This window comes from Otolemur garnettii, unplaced genomic scaffold (genome assembly GCF_000181295.1).
Source record: "Otolemur garnettii isolate 467f Iridium unplaced genomic scaffold, OtoGar3 scaffold00091, whole genome shotgun sequence".
Classification (NCBI taxonomy): domain Eukaryota; kingdom Metazoa; phylum Chordata; class Mammalia; order Primates; family Galagidae; genus Otolemur; species Otolemur garnettii.
Window position 1 is genome coordinate 2,767,235 of NW_003852486.1, and position 13,919 is coordinate 2,781,153.

Here is a 13,919-nt window from a genome sequence, read left to right on the forward strand (position 1 = left end):
ATCCATCTGCCCACATGTGGTCCCCAGGCCCAACAGTGTGTGACTCGCATAGGCTCCCTTCCTGTCTGGAGAGAAACTACAGGAAACCTGGGCGGTCTCAGGCTGGGTGTGGGAATCGCACTGTTACTCAGCCTCAGGTAGTGGGGGCAGGCTCCAGAAGTGAGTCACCTACCATGACTGAGAGGACAGGCCCCCAGCCACTTTACTTCCTTCCCCCTCCCTGCTCAAGAGCTTCTCAGAAAGCTGGGAATTTTCCAGAATGTTGAGATCTCTCCTTTTCAAAAAAGAATGAAAGGGTTCAGCATGAGGTCATGAAAAGAACAGGAGTTAGTTACATCATGAAAGACCAGATTCAAATCATGGCTTTGCTGTATACCTGCTGTGTACACTTGGCCTCTGGACCCATCTTTTCTCCTGTGAAAAGTCTCTGGCCTGTTAAGAATTCACTCCACTGCAAGGTGTGAAAATGCCCTCAGCTCAGCAGCTGAAAGCCCTGCCCTCCCCACCCCTGCCAGGGCACGCTCCAGGTTCCTCCTTCTACCCCACCCACAGGCAAGCTGCCCCCCCCACCCCTGCCAGGATGTGCGTCCAGTGCAGCCCTCCGAGAAATGTCATTTGCCTTTTGCTTTGCTGCTGCTCTGGTAAAGATATTTTTCATTAACTTTTATTTAAAAAAAATTCTTCAGCTTTATGCATCTTGCACCTAGATTTTCTCAACCCAAAGGTTTCATAACCCGACCTTTGTCCTGCCTCCTACCATCATCCTCCCAGTTCAGTTGGTCTGTATTTCTGGGGGTCAGCAAGATCTGGTGGTGGCCTCTGCAGGTACAGCCCTTCCTGCCTGGCTGTGGCTTCTCCCATCCATCTTCTTGCTGGAGGATCTGGAGCTCCTTGAGGACCAGTGAGTCAGTGTTAGGTCTCCCTCGCCCTGCTTCTCTAAGGCCTCCGATTCCTGTCACTCTGCTCTAAGTGTGCACAGATGAGAACCTTGAGGTTGGGTCATGACGGCAGCTAATGTGGATCCAGCACACTTCTGCTGAGGCTTCCCATCTGCTAGCAAGTGGCATCTGATGGTCACAGCCACCCTGAGAGCAAGTGGATGCACGCTCCATTGCAAGGCCTGTTCTGACTGAGGGCTCTCTGGCGGAAGACTTGGACCAACCTGCGTCTACCCCTAGGATGTTGTGCTAGAAGGTTTGACCTCAAGTCACTTTCACTTCTTCAGGGTCCCAAGTCCACCCTGTCTCACGGGTGGAAGCCTGTTATTGTGGCCTCTTACTCTTTCTCAGTCATTATTAGTTTCAGCAGTGAGGACATTCTGCTTGAGGCTGTGCGATCCCTGAGCGGTCCGTGTTGGCAAGCGCACGTAAATGCTCGCCTCATGGGATCCTTAAAACACCCTCACAGGAGGCAAATCCTTGCTATTGTTCCATTTCTCAGGTGAGAAATCGAGGTACAGGGAGTCGAGGCCTGTTTGAGGTCACAGCTAATAACAGACTCAGAATCAAAACAACATGATCCGGCTCTTCCATGCTAAGTTAAACATTCTGAGTGCTGAGAAAAGCCCTTTGTGGCCCTTGGCAAGACTGCACTCTCAGCTACTTCACCTCTGGGCCCTCCAGCTCTGCTCCCCAGAGGGTTCCCCACACAGCAGTCAGCTCCCCACCTGCTCCCACCTTCTGGTTTCAGTTTTGGATTCAGTGACCACTCCTGGTGCTCTCAACCTGTGCCTCCCCCCTGGGCTGTCTGCTTCTTCACAAGCAGAGACACCCCAATGACCCACTTAGGGAGCCCAGGGCCTGTGAGGCTGACCATCAAGTTCCTTGTTTTCTTTTCTTTCGTTTTATTCTCTTTTTTTCTTGACTAGTCCCTTTATTTACTAATAAAAATTCTACTATTTACTAATAAGAATTTTAATAAGAAATATTTTGTGAGATTTAATTTGTAATTTTATTTTATTTATCTATTTATTTTAGTTTCAGAATATTCTGGGGGTACAAATGTTTGGCTACATGCATTGCTTTTGTATAGTTTGAGCCAAAGATATAAGTGTGCCCATCACCCAGATAACAGGCATTGTACCTATTAGGTGCGATTTACCCCTCCCCTCCTTTCCTCTTCCATATGAACAAAATGCTCAGGATTGTCTCTAGTTGTCAGGGAAATGCAAATTAAAACCACAACGAGACAACACCCAACCCCAATGAGAATGGCTTTGATCAAAAACTACAACCAGGTGTCTTTTACAGAGTTTCTAACAATGACTCCCTCCCTTCCTATCGCAGACAGATGGTATTCTCCCCAAGAAACTTTTCCATTTTTGGATGAAGACTGTGCTAGGGGCTTAAAATTTGGCTTGATTGCTAGTCCCACAACAGAATTCCCATGTGATCTCACCTCCATCTGTGAAGGAGGGCAAAAATCTGAATTGTTTCTGCAACTCACTTTCTAACTTCATTAGAAAACAGATACCTCCCCCCACAACATCCAACAGGTAATGCCAATTCTCCTACAGTAGCCAGTAGCAAAGTATACATTTTCCCAAAAGCTAGGATTCCAAATCCCATAAGTCATCTGTAGTGTCTGGGCTGTGGCCCCACAGTGGTGTTTTAGGAGCCAGCACGTCTTAGGTGATGGGTATCTCTTTCCTTCCACTACACATCCAAATTCTGACCATCATAATACGATTGAGTAGTGATAGGGAGATTTTATTTGAGGTCTAAGGAGGTTCCCCACCTTGAGGTCAAAATCCTCAACTATAACCTAAAAATATAATGGTTATGTCATAAGGGCAGGACATAGTCTGATACCATAAATGAGTAAAGTGGCAGGGCAGAAATCAGAGGACCTGTAGGCAGTCCCAGGAAACAGCCCCTGGTGAGGACACTTGTCATAGGCAGTGACTTTGCTCTCCATGTGATCAGTCTCTCAGGTACATTCTCCACTTCATTATACATTGGATGAGAGTGAAAATTTCCAAAAGCATTCAAGTGGGAAGTTATGAGAATGAAAGATATTGGACCTAATTCCAGTAACTGGCTTATTCCTCAGTAATCCAGACCACTTGGGGGTTTACCTACTGAGGCAAAAAGAAAAGGTGGATCTGAATTCCTAGACGGTGTGAAGCTCTGAGGGCTGGAGGATGCCACGGGGGATGGGAAAGTAACATGCCCACTGAAGACAAGGGTCCCCTGTCTGGTGCCACCAGTGGAGAGGGCTAAGCATAAGGTGCCTTAGGAGAACACTCCTCTATTCGTGTAATAAGTTGTGTTCTCTTTGACTCCCTCTTCAATAGACTATTTATGTGCCCCTCAAATTCGTATGTGGAAACTCCAATCCCAAAGTGATGGTGTTTGAAGGTGAGGTGATCATAAAGGTAGAACCCTCATGAATGGGAATCAAGTCTTTATATGAAGAGGCTAGTGAGCTGGCTAGTTCTTTTCCTACCATGTGAGGATATGATGAAGCATCTGCAGTCTGTAACCTCGCAGGTGCCCTCCCCAGAACCTGGCAATGCTAGCACCCTGACCTCTAACCTCCAAAACTATGAGAAATGAATTTCTGTTGTTGATAAGCCACCTGGTTTATGGTGTTTTGTTACAGAAGCCCCAGCTAAGATATCTCCATGGGAAAAATGGGGTGCAACCATGGGTAATTAAAGCATGGGTCGGAACCTCTGCCTTGTCTGAAGATGTAGAGGCCATGCCCCCTTTGAGCATTTCACTGCCAAGGAAGCAGGTCAGCGTTTGGCTTCTCTGCAGAAATGGTAAATCCAGTTTCCCTCCCTCTTTTGCAGTCTCGCTGATGGTAATGGAGCCCCCTCCTATCTTTGAAGGAGATAGAATAGCTCTGTCATGCCAGAAAGAAAAGATCAGAAGATTAAAGACGATGACATACTATAAGGATGAAAAAGAACTATCAAGCTTTAAAAAAGTCTCAGTTCTCTCTATCCAAAATGTAAATGTGAGCGACAGTGGCAACTATTACTGTACTATTGTAGCAGGAATCGTGAGATGGAAACATACTTCACAAAAAGTCAGTATCAAAGTTCAAGGTAAGATCTTTACCCCTTCGGGCTGGGCTGGGAGGGAGACCAGCAGCACAGTAGAGTGGGTACCTGGTAGGGGAAAGCTGCCCACTGACCAGATCTCTATGGTTTGACCAGCAAGGAAGCTCTGGTGGGTGATATGTGTCTGGCTGTGAATGTCCTGGGGATGCTTCTCTCTGAAGATTTTTTAGAAAGAACCTGGATCTTACTGCTCTGGGAACTTTTGTGATCCTTCTCTTTAGAACTATTTCAACATCCTGTGCTGATGGCCAGCTCCTTCCAGCCCATCGAGGGGGGTCCACTGACCCTGACCTGTGAGACCCAGCTCCATCCATCAAGATCACAGGTCCAGCTCCAGTTCCGTTTCTTCAGAGATAGCAGGGTCCTTGGGTCAGGCTGGAATAACTCCCAACAGCTCCTGGTCCCTGCTGTGTGGAGGGAAGACTCAGGGTCCTACTGGTGTGAGGCAGAGACTCCGACCCACAGCATCAGAAAACACAGCCGCGCATCCCAGATACATGTACAGAGTAAGTGCCCATGGGGTTGAGCCCAGGCAGGAGAGAGATGTGCTATGGCTTCAGCTGCACCACTGGGCTTTTTGTTTCTTTGTGAAACTCCTGAGGAAAGCGGGAACTGAGCTAGAAAAATTCAGATAACACCTGGCATCTTTCTTCACAAGAATAAGCTCCTTCTAAGCTTTTTCTTTTTTACTAGTTAAGTCAAGTCATTGATTCACCAGCTGGGTACTTTGGCCCTTAGTAGTGGCCTGGGGACTTTGAAAGGTCAGGTTCTGATCCCCAGTGGCTCCATATGCTCTGTGAGCAGCACAGACCAACCTGTGAGGCGGTGGCGTGAAGCCACAGCTCATGTAGCTCGATGCCGCAGGGATCGCGGAGAGTAGAGTGGACAGAGGGGTCAGAGGAGGGCAGTGATTTGGTTCAGCCTTGAAACTGAGAATGACAGAGAAATTAAGTGTAGCAAGGATTGTTATCAGGAACAATATCTTCTCCCAGGTAGGACCGATGCTACCAGTGTACCACTTCATTCTGTACAAAAGACATCTGTCTGAACAGTGACTCACCCCAAAATAAATAAATACATGAATAAATGAATAAATAATTGCCTGTCTTATGGAGTGGATGATCCATGACAAATTCCTACAAGATCTCTACCCATGAAATCCAGCAGGATCGGGGTTAGAACAGACAAGTATCTGTATCCACAAATCATGGATTCTCTACCGGCAGGAATATCATGAGCGGTCACGTATAGGGTCCCCAATCTCCCCTGCAGAAGGGAGTGGGCTCAGCTTGCCCCCATCCCCAGAGCTTCCCATACGTAATCCGAATTCTCACCTGCTATCTCATACCCATCTAGGAATCCCTGTTTCTAACGTAAGCTTGGAGACCTTGGTCCCTGGGGGACAGGCGGTTGAAGGAGAAACGTTAGACCTGCTGTGCTCCGTGGCTGATGCCACAGGAAACATCACATTCTCCTGGCACAGACAGACCACAGGGGCCAGAGTGGGAAAGAAGACCCAGCACGCTCTGACTGCCGAGCTGCGCATCCCAGCTGTGCAGGAGAGCAATTCAGGTGGCTATTACTGTACAGCTGACAATGGCTATGGTCCCATCCAGAGCAAGGCGGTGACTGTCCCTGTGAGAGGTGAGTTACACTGTCATCCGACTCCACCAGAAATTCCAAATCAAGGTCACTGTACCCAGGTCACGTGGAAATGTCAGGAGGTCCCAGGGCTCAGTGCTGCGGAGAACTAAAAGCAATTTGAAACCGAGCTGCCCTTGCAAGTCAGCCTGCTGGCACCTTTCTTTCCGCAGAAATATAAAGAGGGCTAGATAGGTACAAGGGAAAAAGTAAGATGCAAACAACAAATGACCATGTCTCTAGATAGTGCTTGACCTTCCCCCCACATTTCTAAACACACCACTGAGAAGCTTACCTCTGATCGCTCCAGCACAGATGTGAGAATGGGAGGCGTACTCGGCACCCAAGGGCCCAGGCTCTTTGCTGAGACCTTAAAATAGGAGGTTAGGGATTTACTTCAGCATCACAGATTCTCTCTGATGGCCCTTCTCTGTCCCTCAGTTCCGGTGTCCCACCCTGTCCTCACCCTCAGGGCACCCAGGGCTCAGGCTGTGGTGGGGGATGTGGTGGAGCTTTGCTGTGAGGCCCCAAGAGGCTGTCCCCCTATCCTGTACCCATTTTATGATGAAAATATCATCTTGGGGGATAGCTCAGCCCCCTCTATAGGAGAAGCATCCTTTAACCTCTCTCTGACTGCAGAACATTTTGGAAACTACTCCTCTGAGGCTGACAATGGCCTGAAGCCCCAGCGCAATGAGGTGGTGACACTCCCCATCTCAGGTGGGTCCTCAGTACCTGCATACGGAGTATGACGAGCAGCTCTGTCCCAGCAGCTTTCGTTGGTGTCATGTTGGGGTTTCAACAGACAGAGGTGTTCTGGGAGAAGTCTGTCATGTGGGGAGGTGGGAAGGGGACCCCCAAGACTGCTGCTTTCTTCTCACCATAGTAACCCGAAGTATATGGACCATCTGAGAATGTCCTGCACATGGATTTGTGTTTCCCACTCCCTCATAGTATTGATCAAAGGGGCCACATCTCTACTCTCCCGGACTGAAGCCCTGGTTTCTCCCCTCAGGGGCTAATGGCTATCGAAGAGACCTTGTCACAGCCAAAGTTCTGGGGGGACTGTTTGGCGTCCTGGGTTTCACTGGTGTGGCTCTGCTGTTTTATTGGTGGTCCCACAAGACAGCAGGTTGGTATCCCCTGCAGGTTTGTTGCGTTTTCCCTATTTTGCTATGACCTTTTCCATGACTGATTTAGATAGCGAGACAAAAGAAAAGGAGACGGGAAGGAGAACCTTCCGAACTCCAATAATTTCTTCTTATGCCGCCCTTTCCGTACAGCAATGTGGCCACACTACTATTTCACAATGTGTCACTGTCCCTGTGTGCAAAATATCAGGTTAAAATGCTAACACATTCCTCCATGTGTGCCTTTTAAATTAAAAAGTTGAATTATTAAATGCCATTTAATAATTTTCAACAGACACAATGGAGTAAAATGTAATGAGGGACTACATTGAAAGGAACTAGAACATTTCAGTGCGATGTTTTCCATTTTGTTTATCCATTTCTTGTTGGTTACCCTATTCGTGATGGGAGCACCAACTCCCCTTTTCATTCTTGGATCTATTATGTGGATCATAGGGAGCCCTCTCCACCCTGTAGCTGGTGGCTGATGCTGGCTGTAGCTGGCTTTGGGGCCACATGTGATTTTCTGAATTTTTTGAGTGAGGCCTTTTGACCAAATCCAAACTTCACAGACCAAATCCCTTTATTTAAAGGATTTGTTCTGTAAAATTTGGAGTTAGTGGGGGATCTGGAGGGCCATGTGTGGCCCCGAGGCCACAGGCTCCCACCCCTGGATGGCTGACCTCTAGGTCACAGCACAAGGACCCCAGGAGAGTCCAACTTCTGACACACGCTGGCTCAGGCTCCAGAAGCAACTGTGAAAGTGAGTATGCAACACCTTTTATCAATGAAGCTTACAACTGTGATGATGTGTCACTTCCAGCAAGATTGTATTGTGTCAAAAAAAAAAAAAAGATTGTATTGTGTCCTAGTGCTTTAGATGTGAGGGAATCCTCCAGATTCCTCAGGTGTGTAGCCATGCTTGGTCCCTTCTCCCTGAGCAAGACAGCCTCGATGTTCTCAGCCTGCCCAGAGGTCGTCACCTCCCTTTTCTTAAAGTGTTACTTTGGAAAACTTGCAACTGAAAATTCTTTCTCTGCCTCTTTGAGATATAAATCTTCTCCCTGCCTCTCACCAGTTTTGCAATCCAGGAATGTCTACCTCAAGGAGTTGGGAGCCATGCCCATGAGGTGTGATCATCTCGAAAGAGAATACCTCTATCTCCAGTACTGTGGAGTTCTCAGAAGTAGTGTTTGTTCTACCAGCTCTGCTTTCTGATTCTAGAATTCTAATTTTATCTTTGTTAACTTTCTGCCTTTTGTTTCTGTTGGCCTTAGTCTTTTGAACAAATTGGATATTTAATTGTCTTTCCTTTTTCTTATATATTTATATATGTATTCAATTGCTTAAGACTTGCTTCCTTTAAATTTATGGAATAGGCATATGTAGATTTTTTCCATAGTTTTGTTGTGAATTACCAGTGCCATGGTGATCTGAGAATATTATTTGTACAATATGTACTTTTTTGGAATGCATTTGTGAATCAATATATCTTCAATTTTTGTTAGTCAAGAGTGCTTAGGTAATAAGCTAAAATCTATTTTATTACTTTATTTTATTTCATTTTATTTTGATACAGAGTCTCATTCTGTCACCCTGGGTAGAGTGCTGTGACATCATAGTTCACACAAACCTCAAACTCTTGGGCTCAAGTTATCCTCTTGCCTCAGCCTCCCAAGTAGCTGGGACTACCCACCATGTACACCTAGTTTTTCTATTTTTAGTAGAGACAGGGTCTTGCTCTTGCTCTTGCTCAAGCTGGTCTCAAACTCCTGAGCTTAAGTGATCTACTCGCCTCAGCCTCCCAAAGTGTTAGAATTATAGGTGTGAACCACCATTGCTGGCTAATGTCTAATTTTGAAGTAATTTCTTCAATAAGTTGTTAGAAACACGTACACTGACCTTTTGCATGCTGGGATATATTTGCCTCTTTTTCTTACGCTCGAATGACAGTTTGGCTTGGTAGAAAATTCTGAGGTCATTACTTTTCTTGGAAACTAAACAAGAAAATTATAAAATTTTACTTCTCCTTGGGAAATTAAGGTTAATCTACTAGCACTGTTTTCTGGGAAACCCAATAAAGTCGGAATGTTGACTATGTGACTAGCATGTTTTTCATGGTTGGTAAATGGCATTGAAACTGGGAGCACTCTGACTAGGGTTGCAAATGCTTGGTGGGAAGCAAAATGGGAGATTCACAAGTGCAAGGTAACTCTTGTTATGGAGCATGTCTCTTGCAGTGGTGACCTCTGGAAGGTACACTCACACACTCCTGAGTGTTACAGAAGGTATTGACTTCTAAGAAGCATAAGGCTTTTGAGCCAGGGTTGCCACGATGCTCATCTATGTTTCCTGGGCTATTAACTAGAGGGCTGGAAAACTATCTCTTGGGCCACTATGAGAATTCCCTCTGAAGATACAGCTGATACATCTAGGCTGATATTTGGTGTTTCTTGTTCTACATCTCTGTGTAGTGCTAAATGGTTAAAGAGATAGTCTTGTGTGCCTTATAAATGTTAATAGCAAACTACCCCCAAAGCTACTGCTATTGACAAGGTGTTGTAAAGAACAAAACATTCAAAAATTAATCAGGGTCATGTAAAGTCTCAAACAGAAGAATAGTAAAACAGAATTAGAGCCATTAACAGTTAAAGTATATTATATTTCCTCATAAATAAATAGGTACATGGATAGACAAAGAGACAATAGAACAAAATAACACATCCAGAAACAGTGGTCAATGCATGCAGAGTTTGCCATTTGAAGTCACATTTCACATCAGTGGGAAAAAATGAATTATTCTACTAATAAGTACTCTACTTTGCTGTGTATAATGTGCACTTTTTTGCCCAAATTTTTGAGAGAAAAGTAAGGATGTATAGCCAGTGCAGCTCAAGAGTGATGGAGCACAGTAGGCCTCCTAGGCTGCGTCCTCCTGCCTGGGCCCACCAGGACCATGAGGTTCTAGTCCGGGAACCGGTATCTGGGATCTGGTGGGAGCAGGTCAGAGGGCCTCTGCTGAGGACTGTGATCAAGGGAGGAGGCAGTGGTGGGGCTGGCAAGGTAGGCTGCAGTCACGCAGAGGCTACTGGGGCGTAGTGCAGGCCCCAGGAACCCCCCTGGCTGCCTGTGGGCCAGGCAGCCTCAGACACTCCCACCTCACTGGCCCCATGTGGCCATCTTGCCTCCCCATCATCACGTGGCAGGGAGGGGAGGGCTCCCTGGAGAGAAGGAAGGAGAAGTTTTCACAAAGTGGGCAGCTGTGGGAGGGCATTGTGGTCTTCACATTTAACCAGAGGAGCATTAGCCCTCTCCAGATGTGTCTTTCTGGGCTGAGAGCTGGCCACTTTCTACAGGGACATTTTCCTGAAAGTTTGGGCTGAAACATGAGTGCACATTAGAACATATTTTACATCTCAAAATACAGTGATAGTGTTGGAATAAATAAGTAGCCATTGGGATGGAAGACAATTGTTCTACCTTCTATATCTTAGATCTTACCAGCTGATGATCACAGTTAAGTCATATAAAAACTTTAAGAAACAAAGCTTCTTCTCCTGAAATGAATGTTCTTTTATTTTTTTTTTCCAGGAGAAAGTTCTGCTACTAATGCACTCAGGTGAGAACACTTCCTAGTGAAAATTTCAACTCTGGAGGCCTCCTTCATTTATAGTAGTAAATACCTGTTACTATTCTGTCTGTGCAGAGGAATCAAGGTCATTTGTTTATATAGCCTCTTCCTATAATGCTTACTTATGTCTCTAATCTATTCCATTTATGGCACCAGAGCACTTTTTAGGATGGTCCACATTACTCTAGGTGAATGAATGTGAGGCAATATCATTTCTTATTTATAACTTTTGAAAAAGTCAAAGATACAGAGCAGAACGTCTTGATCGACCAAGTTAGAGAAGATGGTATATAACACAAAGGGCCATTAAGTCACCCAAGTGGACAGTCATATGCCTGCCTGGCTCCCACCGCTCTCCCTTCAGTCTCTCTGTTCTCTGTTCTCACTCACTACCCTGGGGACTTTCTCACAGAGGTGCTTCCAGCCTAAACCCTCCAGAGTCCACCCACTCCAGCCCACTCCCAGCCCTGGAGGATCTGCAGCCAGAGTATGTCAATGGTGAGTCTCTCCACTGGGAGGAAAGTGGGGCTGAGGCAGAGAGCGAAGTGGGGTCAGGAGAAGAGACCATGCAATGTTCTACACTCCAACCCCCAAGGCCTAGTCACTCCCAATAAATAAATAATTTCCCTGGAATCATGATAGGTTTGGGAGGGAGGATGCAGTCATGAGGCAAGGGGAGCTGGGGAGCTATGTATGGTGCTTGATCACTTGGCCACCAACCTCTGTGAACTCTTGGCTTCTCCCTGTAGTGGACATGGATGTGATCTACTCCAAGGTCTGGAGCATCCAGCAGGCAGAAGGACCGGGTGAGAAGTAGAAAGTGGTTCTTGTTCGATGTGTCTTCCCAGGAGAGTGATGCATTCTGTGCACTGGAGGTTTCAGTCCAAGAAGGAACAGGAGATGCCTGGAGGCAGGCTTTTGTGGAGAAGCTAAACAAAAAAAAATAAGTAGGCAGATGGTCCAATGGATGTTGTTTTGAATGGGATTAGAAAGTCAGGGAGAAGCTGAGATATTAGGCAGGGGAGGGAATCAGGCAAGAGTGAGGGTATCTACAGTCCAGGAGGAATTCTCTCCATGGAGGAGAAGCACTGAAGTCCCTCTTTGAAAGGACATGTAGTCTTGGCACAGGATGGGAGCATCACTCAGTCAGCCAACCTGACCTAGACAATTTTCAGTTTGACATGTGGCTGTGCAGGAACTGAGATAATTCTATAGTAGTGTTCGAGTGCCCTTGACACTGCAAGCCTAAAAGCCGCCCTTGGGTCTCTGCTTCCAGCTGCCTGTAACAGAGTCAGTGGCTGTTGGCAGCTCAGCCAGTTTCCTGGTCAGTGGTCATCTGGCTACTTTCCTCTGAGCCTCAGAATCTGGGGCTTCCACTAGCCTTGCCTTGAGACGTGCCCCTGCACTACTTCCTGTGGAGTTAGTTACTCTGTCGTTCTCATCTGTAAGCAGTCCAGCAGAATCAAGAAGGTAGATTCAGCTTCACTGGGTGCTTATCTTTCAGGCCATCTAGGTCTGAGTTTCAGTGATGCCCACCCTTAGGGCTAATCAGCCCCTCAGTTCCTCCAAGTTAGGATCTGAAGTTAGGGAGGGAAGGAGATTCGGCCCCACTACGCACACCTGGAAAGAGGGGGACAGAAGCAGATATCGCTACGCCTCCCCTGCAGCCAGACTCAAATTACCGGGTGACCTTTAATCTGTGGTGAGCAATCCAGGGTCGGTTATCTCAGAAACATAGAGGACCAACACACAGTGAGCCCTGGCAGAGAGGCTAAGGAAGAAAAACTGTATTATAAGGATGGCGGCCCGTGGGAAGCTGGATCCAGGGAAGCAGGGCTTTGTCAGTAAGTGCTGGTGGAGGCCTGGAGAGTGGGTAGAGTCTGAGAGAGACTTCAGAATATGCAGCATTGAGAGAGGATTTTGCAGAACAACAGGAGAAGATGGAATTCCACACACTTTAAGCAGTTTTATGCCCAGTGGCGTAAGGCCTGGGCATGAGTTCTAGTAGGATCTTGAAGAGCCCAGCACTATTTATTTTTTCTCCACAGCAAACACCAGAAGGCCCTTTCTGGAGAACAAGGTGAGCTGGACTCCTGGGAAGCTCTCTATCCCTCCTTCCCCCCACTGTGTTCCTTCTCTTGTTGACTTAGGCCCTTCCTTCTGCTTCCCTCCCAGGGTCCTGAAGTCATCTATTCTTCTGTGAAGAAGTCATAACACGTGGAGAAACGGAAGGGTTGATTGGCCCTAAGGACTGGCTTTACCAAAACTCACCATAGTACCTGTGAAAATCCCCCAGGCTCAGCACTTGTCACAGCCAGAATGTGCCTCAGAGATGAACTCATGCCATTATTCTTGTTCTCACCACGTTCTTTCCCTGATATCTTCTTTTACTTATGAAATATTTTTGAATTGCTACTACATCTAGTAACCGTGCAAAGAAATTATTTCTGCTACCTTCTTTTGAGCTATCAATGTGCAAAGCGTTGAGGGAAGAAGAATGAGCAAGGGATATGTGTACGTGGGTCATGATAAAAGTTTTGAGTTACTTGAAAATTAAGAACCACAAAACCTACACAGAAACAAATGAAGCCCTCCCAGCAACACCAATGAGCCCAGCAAGTTGAAAATTGCACAGATAGATCAGAAAGGATGCTGCTGGCTGTGTTTCTTGGAAGTGAAATAATAGACCGTAACATAGCCTGTCTCACTTTCATAGTGACTATGTATAATGTCTCACCTTCACCCACTCTGAGGTACTGATGACAGGATCCATTACTGGGCTGTTCTTTCTTTCCAACTGGGAATTCATTTGTTTTTCATCTCCTCCAGAGACCTCCAAATTTTAAATTGGATTCCCTCTGTTGTGAGAACATGAGAATTACATTTGTAGGAGGAAATAGTGGCCTGAATTAGTATGCTATCTTGTCCAGACTCTTGAATGTTCAATTTTATAATGGTTTCAAATAAATTAACAAGGGTGGTTGTGTCTTTGTGAAATACTAAATGTTTTAGTTGGTGGCCACCACAGTGTAGGAGGTAAAAGCATGGCCTTTCATCCCATTGCCCGTGGTGGTGTCCCACCTTCATCCCCTACTCATTGTGTGGTCTTGAGCAAACGAATTAACCTCTCCCTGCCTCAGTTTCTTCACCTTTATTAATGGGAATAACCTTAGAGTAATTATGAGGATTTAATAGATATTTGTAAATTGCCTAGCACAGTTTCTGACATATAGGTAGCTCTATATAAATGTTCATTACCTAAAATTATCACTCAGCTTTCAAACTCAGTTCTAAGAAAGTTGAAAGAGCTGAGTAATCAGCGTCTCCAATCACATGACTGTCCAAGGTAATATAATAATTTTCACAACACTTCTTTTAAAAAGTTTTTAATTGTTATGGATACACGATAGTTGTATATCTTTTTAGGATACACATGATGTTTTGATAC

General features: G+C 45.9%; 1 protein-coding gene across 1 annotated transcript in view; it reads left to right on the forward strand.

The window, feature by feature from the left end:
- The first annotated feature begins 3,647 nt into the window (after positions 1–3,647).
- LOC100941686 overlaps positions 3,648–13,919 on the forward strand; it is a 60,933-nt gene continuing 50,661 nt past the window's right edge. The window contains 9 exon segments of the mRNA XM_012808503.2: positions 3,648–3,651; positions 3,797–4,054; positions 4,291–4,575; positions 5,426–5,713; positions 6,152–6,430; positions 6,726–6,842; positions 10,432–10,459; positions 10,884–10,969; positions 11,221–11,277. Of these exon segments, the coding sequence (XP_012663957.2) occupies positions 3,648–3,651; positions 3,797–4,054; positions 4,291–4,575; positions 5,426–5,713; positions 6,152–6,430; positions 6,726–6,842; positions 10,432–10,459; positions 10,884–10,969; positions 11,221–11,277 (1,402 nt within the window).